Source organism: Lipotes vexillifer, unplaced genomic scaffold (genome assembly GCF_000442215.2).
Source record: "Lipotes vexillifer unplaced genomic scaffold, Lipotes_vexillifer_v1.1 scaffold342, whole genome shotgun sequence".
In the NCBI taxonomy this organism is placed as follows: Eukaryota; Metazoa; Chordata; class Mammalia; order Artiodactyla; family Lipotidae; genus Lipotes; species Lipotes vexillifer.
Window position 1 is genome coordinate 462,949 of NW_006786802.1, and position 10,318 is coordinate 473,266.

Genomic DNA, 10,318 nt, shown 5'->3' on the forward strand with positions numbered 1-10,318 from the left:
CAAAGAGCAGCCCTCCCATGCTCTCGGTCCATGGGGCTGCCAGACACAGTGAGATTTCTGAGACCTTGGCTCTAACATCAGAGCATGTTTGCATGTGACCCTCAAATTCTAGTACAATCTGATCATTTGACAAATGAGTAAACTGATGCTCAGGGGAGCCCTGGCCCATAACAGCCCCAAGGTCACTCAGCAAGTGAGTGGCAGAGTGACCATTAGAATTTAGTCCTTCTGACAGTTCAACTCTCCTGCCCTGCTTGGAGTTTCTGAGTGACCACACAGGTCCCAGAGTGGTGAAAAACAAGTTTTTTACTTTCATTTTGTAATCGGCCCTAATGCCAGGAGGCAGGGCTGGGAAGGGAGGACACATCAGGGGATTTACCCCTATTAATTGATTTGACAAATATTTATTAAGCGCCAACTGTAAACTTGGCCCTGGGCCGAGGGCTGGAAGCACATTTCAGGGGCAGTGAGCGCTCTTGGTGTTTTCAGTGGCAGGTAGCTGTGGAGGGACAAAGGTCGCAGAATCACACACTTTCCTATGTATTACAGACATGGGAAGTGCCAGGAAGGAAAAGGACAAGCTGTTTACCAGCACATTCCACAGGTATCCTGACCTAGCACAGGGGTCAGAATGGGCTCCCAGGAAAAAGTGACGTCTGAGCTGAGCTGTGAAGGCATTTCCACAGGACTTTACAGTAAATGCTGCGAGGACAGCCTGTCCTCCGCCCACCTCCTCACTAAACTCCCCACTGCAGCAACCAGCATTCCCTAAACCTGCCACCAACCTTCCAGTAACCTGCTCATCTGATGACACACTCTGGGCAATCCCAGGATAACGATCTAAGATCCATTTCACAGCAGCCAGACATGTGCCAGCAGGGAAGCAGGATGTACCTCCCCAGAAAGGAATGTGGACCACACTTCTACCCGTCCCCTCTGCATCCACTGGGGAAGAAAGCTCTTGTGAGGTTTTCCCTTCCAAATGTTCCATGGGAATGCCAACTTTCCATCCAGCTGCTTCCTCCATGGGCTGGAATACGACTCCTTCCTCTTCCCCTGCCTGGTGAAGACTTTCTCCCCCTCAGGCCCAAGGCAATGGCCCACCTGACTGGCCCACCTCCTCCCAGGCTGGACTGGGTCTCCCCTCTGTTCCCCCTGCCTCCATCCTAGCCATGATCCTGGTATTACTTTTCCCCATGCACCCATGAGGCTGCCCCAATCACGAGGAGTTTCCTGAGTACAAGGCTTGTGGCTTCTTGGTCCTTATTCTCCCCTGTTGGTGACGTCTACCCTTAGAGTGACTTCAGCATCTGCTGGGCCCACTGATTTGAACCAGGCTCTGCCACTCACTAGCTCTGTGACCTTGGGCAAGTTACTTAACCTCTCTGGGCCTCCATACTCTAAAATGGGAATGATGACTAGTCCTGACCTCACAGGGTTGTTAGAGGATTAAATGAGAGCTCGCACATAACACGCTTGCGCCTTCCCTATCGCATGCTAAAGCACTGGATATACAGTATGTCATCAATAACCAGCCCACGGGTTTAATATGATGCTACACAATTTTTAAGCCTTGACGGGTGCAAAGAGTTTTTTTTTTTTTGATCTGTCCTGACTTCCCACCGGTTTTCCCCCGGGGCAGGATCCGCAAGACCCATTCTCTTAACTACTCACGTTCAAGCACAGGGCACAGGACGCGGTGGGGAGGGTTGGGGTGGGGCGTGCTGGGGGAGGGGCAAGGCGGTGGCGGGAACTGCGCACACAGCGAAGGGCAGGGGTCAGAGCGCTCCGTGCACAGACCAGCACAGCCCTGCATGCGGGGTCCGCGCTCTGCACCCGGCCCTCCCTCGCCGAGGCACACCTAGGGCGGCTACTGAGAACTGGTGCCGGGTGGCCCGTGTGCACAGCTCGGGGCGTCGCGCGGGCCGCCAGTGACTCAGCGCGGGGCGTGTGCAGGCGGCGCCCGCCCTGGAGGGCTTTTGCACTCGCCCCGGCTCCGTCCCGCTATAAAGGCAGACCACGGCGCCCTCCGCTCCAGCACGCCCCCTCGACTTCCTTGCGATCTTTCGTGCCGCAGTCTCCGGACCCCAGCCTCCGCTTCCTCTCGCCATGGACCCCAACTGCTCCTGCACCCCGGGTAAGGAGATCTGGTTCGGGGATGGGTGTCAATTGCAGAACTAGAGAAGCAATTTCTGACTCATCACTCACTTTCCGGGCACAAATTGCCCCTTTCGAAAGCGTTTTGGTGTACCCGCCTCTATTCTAAGTTAAACTAGGAGATCCCGTTTGACCGATAAGGAGATCAGAGTTCGTGGCTTGCCCAGGTTCCCATGAGTTGGTTGTGGAACTGGGACTCAAACTCGGGCTTCTAGCACCCATGCCCGCGTTCGAGTCTCCGGGAACCGTTTTTATGTCGGCCGTTCTCTTTGCAGGCGGATCCTGCAAGTGTGCCGGCTCCTGCAAATGCAAGGAGTGCAAATGCACCTCCTGCAAGAAGAGTAAGTGGAATTTTCTCTACATCTACCCCTAACGCGCCCAACCCCCCGCCAGGCCCGCCCCCACGCCTCCAGCCCTGTACACCACAGAGGGAATTTAAATAGGGCAGTAGGTGCCCCTTCCCTAGGGACGGTGGCGCCTCCACTGGAGAGGACGGGAAGCCTTATTAATCCTTTGTTCCAAGCGCTCATCTCTGCCGCCTCCTCCCTTCCCCAGGCTGCTGCTCCTGCTGCCCTCCGGGCTGCGCCAAGTGTGCCCAGGGCTGCATCTGCAAAGGGACCTCAGACAAATGCAGCTGCTGTGCCTGATGTCGCGGAGAGCCTGCCCCGGGTGTAAATAGAGCAACCAGGACAAACCTACATTCCTCTTTTTTATTTTTTGTCCTATAAAATACAAGAATGATAATAAAAGTGGTTGGCTTTATTCTGGCTGTTTTCCTTAACTTGACCAGAGCTGGGGTGAGGGACTGGACTAGAAGTAGAGACTTGGTTTCTGGACCAAAATGTTAGCCCTTAACAAACCCAGTGCCTTGTTCAAGCCACATTACCCCACTGGGCTTCATCTTTTGTAAAATGGAAGAGCCTTAGGCCAGATGCTATAAGGACACTGGGCACATACAGGGTCCCCTCTGTTTTCAAGTCAAGGGTTGGTGGCACAGAAACTTCTCAATCCAGAGTTCTCATTCTCCATGGTTTCCCTGTTCAACTTCAGTTCCTCGCTGGATTTTAGTCTTGAAAGTGACTAAAGGGGTGGAAAACTCCCTCACCTGCTTGAATCTAAATGGGGCGTCTAAAAGGTCCCTGTGGTGAAGGAACAGATTTCATTTCCCATCCATTGCAGACCTAAACCTTGGTAAAAACAAAAAAAATTATAAAAATGCCACAGAACAATACATGTTTTTAGATTCCACACATGTAATTTCAATCAATATATGAAAAACAAACAAAATCAGAGATTTAAAAACGTCACACACATGTTCATCGAAGGTGTCCATTGAGCACCGTTGCAATCTGTCCTTCCAAAATCCAGCCCTCGGCTACTTGAAAGCCGCAAAATAACTAGGGGTGTGGAGGGAATTACACAGTCATTTCCCATGAAGAGGGCGTGTGCCTGAGAATTGGTTCCAGATGGACTATTTCATGTCTGCCCATGCTGGGTGATGGCAGATTCTGCAGTTTGGAGGGTGTGGTGGTGTTTATTAGGCAGGCAGGAGTGAGGTGCCCTGTGACTTGTGATTAATGGCAGCAGTTAGTCCCCCTGGCTACTTGTGGAGGGAATGGCTATTTGATGTAAAATAAAAGAGAAAGACAAGTCACGTGGCCCAAGAGTCAAGACCATGCTTGTCCACAGGTGCCCTGTGTGAAGAGGGGGTTTCAGAAACCAGCCTGTGCTGAGTGCATGGGCATCTCAGTTCACAGCCTGTTTTGCCACAGGTGGTATGGCCTGGGCATGTTACTCAACATCTGAGTCTATTTTCCCATTTGTGAAAAAGAGATTATATCTCTATGTGGGGATTAAATGATAGTGTCCTGGCTTAATAAACAGTGGCCATTATGATCATTATGTCCACACTGACATTCATGAAGAGAGAATCCTTTTAGCTCCCAACAAGCTCTTGGGGAAAAGCTCATTGGTTTAGAAGCATTATTCTGGGTTGGAGGTTAAGGATGGGATTGGAAATTTGCTGATCTGGTGCCAAAGGGAGTATGGATGACCTCCAAAGAGACCCCCAGGACAAGATGCTGCCACAGCATTTGGACAGACTCAGAAGCCATTCCCATGCTTCATGTCGTTTGATCTGCACAGGAACCAGTGAGAGAGTGAATGTGCAGGGGCTGGAGTGATTGTGCTGATTCCAGAGAGGTTAAGCAACCTGCCCAAGGTCACACAGCTCAGAGGTCAGAGGTCTGAACCTACACTACAGCTGACCTCACCCCCTGGCCACAGCTGGCAGATAATGATGTCACTGAATGCTAAATCCTGCCTCTCACTATTCAGAGTTAGAAGGACCTCTCGAAATGGACAGATTGTGCTCCTGGCTTGACACATGGAAAACTGAATTCCAGAGAGGTCACAGAACGACAGACTGCCAGCTCAGTGCTCTCCCCATTGCTGCCTCAGTGCCAGCTTTCAACATCCTCATCTGTCATATGAAGTCCTGGTGTAAGATTGTGGGTGAGGGCATGATGCTGCAGTCCGCTTGCATGAGTGCCAGTCTCACCTGTGTCACTTATAGCCACAGGACATAATCTCTCTGTGGCTCAGTCTCTTCCATTTTTTTGTTTTGTTTTGTTTTGTTCTGTTTTGTGGTACGTGGGCCTCTCACTGCTGTGGCCTCTCCCGCCGCGGAGCACAGGCTCCGGACGCGCAGGCTCAGCGGCCACGGCTCACGGGCCCAGCCGCTCCGTGGCATGTGGGATCCTCCTGGACCGGGGCACGAACCCGCGTCCCCTGCACCGGCAGGCGGACCCTCAACCACTGCGCCACCAGGGAAGCCCGGTCTCCTCCACTTTTAAAGGGGCAAAATAAAAGCATATGATTCAGAAGACTAAAGAACTAGGACACGTAAAGAACTTAGTGTGGTGCTTGGCACGTGGTGAGTGGTCTACAATGTTAGCCATTTATTATTATTATTAACATAGGGGTTATTTATTTACCTCTAGACACAGAAGCAGTGGTGGTGTGCCTAGCTGTGTGTCCTATGTTGTCCTCATCAACTGAACAGCACTGGGGGATTTATAACCCTGAGCACAGCACTCTGTGCCCTTTGCTACCACTTGCACCAGTATTTTACTTAACATTTTTCCTTTAATGATTTATATGTTTTAAAATATATTTGTATTAGCATTCTCCAGAGAAACAGAACCAGCAGGATGTAGGTAGGTAGGTAGATAGAGAGATAGATAAAGAGAGTGAGAGATTTATTTTAAGAAATTGGCTCATGCAACTGTGGAAGCTGGCACGACTGAAATTTATAGGGCCAGCCAGCAGCCTGGAAATTCCAGTAGGAGTTGACGTTGGTTGCAATCCTGAGTCTAAAGGCCGTCTGGAGGCCCAATTCCCTCCTCTTCAAGAGACCTCAGTTTTTCTCTAAGGCCTTCACTGACTGGATGAGGCCTTCCACATTATGAAGGGTAAGCTGCTTTTCTCAAAGTCTACTGATTTAAATGTTAATCACATCTGAAAAATACCTTCACAGCAACATCAGGCTAGCGTGTGACCAAGGATTGGGCATGACAGCCTAAAACACGTGGGTACATAAAACTAACCGTTATAGACCACCACTTATCAAACTAGCACCCACACAACTTCGTAAACCGCACTTAATCTCCCAACAAAGACAATAACAAGGTCATACTTCTGCCTAACATGACACAACTCTCCTACCTACAACTGAGAATGTATAACACTGTCCCCAAAGGAGGACGCAAAGTCTTTGGGTGATGGTCACTTTTGTACTTGATATCACGTAACAAATACTGTGATGTTAACAATACATAAACACTACAATGTAAAGTCAATGCATTCTATGTTATATGAGAAGGGGATAAGAGAGGGAAGAAAACAGACATTTGCCGTATATATATAAACATATTTATAACAAAATAAAGAAGCACTCCTAACAATTACAGTTGTCATTTCTGTTTCTGGAACTGGTCATGTGGTTATAGCTGACATTTATAAACATCTTCTTACACTACCTATTCTGTATTCCCTTTGCTCCCTGCAAGCACCTCAGTTGGTCATGGTTCTTTACTGATGCTGGCGTGACCCAAACCTTCATTTTTTTTTTTTTTTTTTTTTTTTTTTTTTTTTTGTCAAATTCTACTTAGTCCTACATGATACCTTTTTGTTTTTTTTTGTTTGTTTTGTTTTTTTGTTTTTTTTTTCCTTGCGTTATGCGGGCCTCTCACTGTTGTGGCCTCTCCCATTTGCGGAGCACAGGCTCCGGACGCGCAGGCTCAGTGGCCATGGCTCACGGGCCCAGCCGCTCCGCGGCATGTGGGATCTTCCCGAAACGGGGCACGAACCCGCGTCTCCTGCATCGGCAGGCGGACTCTCAAGCACTGCGCCACCAGGGAAGCCCCCAAACCTTCATTTTTGAAGGGTCTGAGCCTTTATCAGTCCTGCCTTGATTGGGTTGTTACAGTAGTTTTTCACTGACTTTGATCACAGAGCAGGGTAGTACTAAGAGATGCCCTAAGGGCATCTTCTCTATTCCATAGGCTTTTTTACAGCCATTGCAGAGTCTTAACCAATAAGCCTAGAGTAGTTGCTACTTTTTGCAACTAGCTCCGAGCAGCATAATATCATCAGTGTACTGGACCAGTATGATGTCTTGCAGAAGGAAAAGGCAATCTAGGTCCTTGAAAACAAAATCATGATATGGGCCCGTGGAGAGTTGATAAGCTTGAGGCTTATCTCTGTTTGAAAGATTGCAAGCAGTACACTGATGCTGAAGATACATCAAAGGAAAACTTTGGGCCAAAGGAAAACTTTATCTTTGAACTCCTTCCCTTGGGAAGCTGACTGGATTCAGATCCGGTGGCACTGCTTGCCAACTCTGTGACCCTGGGCAAGTTATTTAACATCCTTGTGACTTACCTTTCCCACCAGCCAAATGGGCTCATAAATAACAGTATTCCTCTTTTTGAGTCTTTGTGAGGGTTGCAAGATAAACAATTAACCAGGTGGGACACACACACAATGCTGTCTAATGGTCAGTAATATTGAAAGGGAAACAATTATTTTTCTTGATATGCAGATACTAGATCTGCCTATCACCTAAAATGATCCCTCCCCTGGAGACATCCCACTTTCTGAACAACTCCCTGGAGTGAGGTGGGCTGGCTAGGCTGTGGAGAGTCTCTGGATAGTTTTGTGCGAAGGATCCAGACATATGTGCCCATACATCCTTTCAAACTTAAAGAGTGGAGGAAGGATGGAGCAGACAGAGGCCAGCGTCCACCTTGAAACTGAGACAGAAAAACAGGGCCTAAGTCCCTCTGGGCACAGGGAAAGGAAAAGTACTGGGAGGCAAACGTCACATCCACCGCTGGGACGCTGCACAAAACTCCCTGGGCTCTTTCCACCGCCCCCTTCAAGCCAGGGACGTGAGCACAGGCCGGGGCGGGGGGCGGGAGGGGGAGGAGGGCCGGGGGCGGCGCACACGGGCTCCGGAAACACGAACTTTAGCACCAACGCAATGGGGCCTGGGGTGGCAAAGAGGGCGGGGGGGAATGGGTTCCTGGAAGATCCCGGAACAAAGGTGACTGCCTACCTTGGGAAAATTGGGAAGGGGCGGGCAGGGAAGCTGGGAAACCGAGAGCCGCCCGGCACACCGTCCCTCCGCGAGTCCTAGCGCCAAAGGGGCGGCCGCAGCGCTGCACACCGTCCCAATCCTTGCTCACGGAACCCTGCGCTCAGCCCGGCCGGCTGCGCACAGCCAGAACGGGCGAGGCCGGCTGCACAGGCGCAGATCTGCGCGCCGCGTGCAAGGCGGGGGCGGGGCCTCTGCGCCCGGACCGCCTCCTCTGGGTATAAACTGAACCCTCCAGCTGCTAGGTTCCAACACGCCCCCAATCGGCCCAAGGCCCTCTTCTTCGCCGCTTGCTCTGGACCCCTGGCCTCACCTCGCCTCCAAATGGACCCCAACTGCTCCTGCTCCACTGGTGAGGAACCCCTGGCTCTGGAACTTTGGATGCCCCTTCCCCAATACCAGGAAGCATCCCTGGGTTTGGAGGAGGCAGGAATATTTTGAGCTTGAGCTGAAGTAGGCTTCTGTAGTTAACCCGGAACGTGCTTTCTCCCTGGACAAGCGCCTTCATCCCCCATTAGAGCGTTTCCATCCAACTGGGGCTTCCATTTCAGAGGCGAGAGGCCTGAGGCTCAAGGCTGTTCTGTGCCACATCATCCAGGTGTCAGGGGGCTTCTGGGTCGGCCGCGGTGGTCTGTCCAGGCCTCTGCATTCCCTGTGCCGGGTGCGAGGGGACATTGCCTCTTATGTGCTCAGACAGAAGGTCCTGGCATCCAGACCCAGGCATCCTGAATGGGCTCTGGAGCCTGGGACCATACCTGTGGGGTAAATACAAGGCAGTACACAGCCCTTTGCATAGAAGGGCAGAGGAGGGGTGAGATTTCTGTCTGTTCTATGCTGGACAGGAGTCCCTAGCACTGGGCCCTGCACCCAGGAAGAGGTTGCAGGGAGGCATTGCTGACCATCTGCTGTACCTCCTGCATCCCCATCCCTGCTCACTGCTGGCCTTTCCCTTCCTGGCAGGCGGCTCCTGCAACTGCGCTGGCTCCTGCACCTGCAAAGCCTGCAGATGTACCTCCTGCAAGAAGAGTGAGTGTAGGGCTTTCTCTGGGATCCTGGGGGCTGCAGCTAGGGTGAGGGAGGGAACCCAGAGCAGGCTCTGAGTGTATGGCTCTGGTGGGGGTGCTGGTCTTCCTTTGCCCTTCGGCACCTGTCACTGCTGCTTCTGACTTTCTGCCTGTCCTGGGCTTAGATGGGGCAGGGCAGCCATTTCCTAGTGGAATCCAAACCCCAAGGTCCTCCCAACTGTCTTGGAACAGAGCATGTTTTTCTGTACTCGGGGTCCTTTGGATCTGAGGGCTTGTGGCAGGGCTGCTGTTGGGCAAGGAGGAGCCTGGGAAAGTCATCGCTGATATCTGCTTTCGCCCCTCTCTCCCCAGGCTGCTGCTCCTGCTGCCCTGTGGGCTGCGCCAAGTGTGCCCAGGGCTGCGTCTGCAAAGGGGCCTCGGACAAGTGCAGCTGCTGTGCCTGATGTCGCGGAGAGCCTGCCCCGGGGGTCAACAGAGCGACCAGGACAAACCTGCATTTGACCGTTTCTCATACGACCGGACCTGACGCTACATTCCTTTTTTCTATGAAATATGCGAGTCGTAATAAAAGCTGTTGACTTTATTCTGGCAGCCTGCCCTGGGTGTCAACAGAGGAACACGGGCCGACCTGCGTTTTTATACCACTCTGACTTGATTGCTACATTCCCTTTCCTATGAAATATGTAAGTGGTAATAAAAGTTGTTGACACTATTCCGACTCGGCTTGCTTTTCTGTGCATTGGGAATAAGGGCTTTTGTGCCATCCAGGGCTGGTGTAGGAGACTGGATGAGAAGTGCAGAGACTTGAGTACTGGAACAAAATGTGAGTCCCTAACAAACTGAGTGCCTAAGACAAGACACACTCCCTCACTGGGTTCATCTTCCGTAAAGTGGAAGAGCATTAGACCAGATGCTCTAAGGATGTCGAGCAGATACAAGGTCCCCTCCATTCTCATGTCAAGGGTTGGTGGCATGGCAAGGGTTGGTGACTTCTCAATGCCTCATTTCCCATCCTCTGATTTCCCTGGCTAACTTCACTTCCTCATAGATTTTAGGCTTGACAGACTCTAAAGAAGTTGGAATCACATCTCCAGTTACCTGAATCCCTACCTGGAAGTCTCAAACTCCCTGCACTGAAAGATGTGTGAATTTCCTAGCTGTGGTTTTTATTTTCTAACTTCACAAACCTAAACTTTGGTAAAATAAAATTAAGTGAACTACTAAGAAAAACTGAAAAGGACAGAAAATACAAAACCCAATTTTTGATTCAATACATTTGAATAAATATATGAAGAACAGAGTAATACAGGAAAAATTTAAAAGGTAAAAACATGTTTGTTCACCTGAAACTAACACAGTACTGTAAATCAGCTAAATTTCAATTATTTAAAAAAACCACATGTGTTCATCAAAGGAGTATGTTGAACGCTGAAAACACTTTCAAACACCCCACTGTGTGGACCACCCACACCTGGAG

General features: G+C 50.6%; 2 protein-coding genes across 2 annotated transcripts; both read left to right on the forward strand.

The window, feature by feature from the left end:
• Positions 1–2,109: 2,109 nt before the first annotated feature.
• LOC103069839 (metallothionein-1X) lies at positions 2,110–2,804 on the forward strand. Its single transcript, XM_007459444.1, has 3 exons — positions 2,110–2,137; positions 2,433–2,498; positions 2,713–2,804. The coding sequence occupies exons 1-3, from the start codon at positions 2,110–2,112 to the stop codon at positions 2,802–2,804; spliced, it is 186 nt and encodes a 61-aa protein (XP_007459506.1).
• A 5,336-nt stretch (positions 2,805–8,140) lies between these two features.
• LOC103070111 (metallothionein-1E-like) lies at positions 8,141–9,284 on the forward strand. Its single transcript, XM_007459445.1, has 3 exons — positions 8,141–8,168; positions 8,777–8,842; positions 9,193–9,284. The coding sequence occupies exons 1-3, from the start codon at positions 8,141–8,143 to the stop codon at positions 9,282–9,284; spliced, it is 186 nt and encodes a 61-aa protein (XP_007459507.1).
• The last annotated feature ends 1,034 nt before the right edge of the window (positions 9,285–10,318 follow it).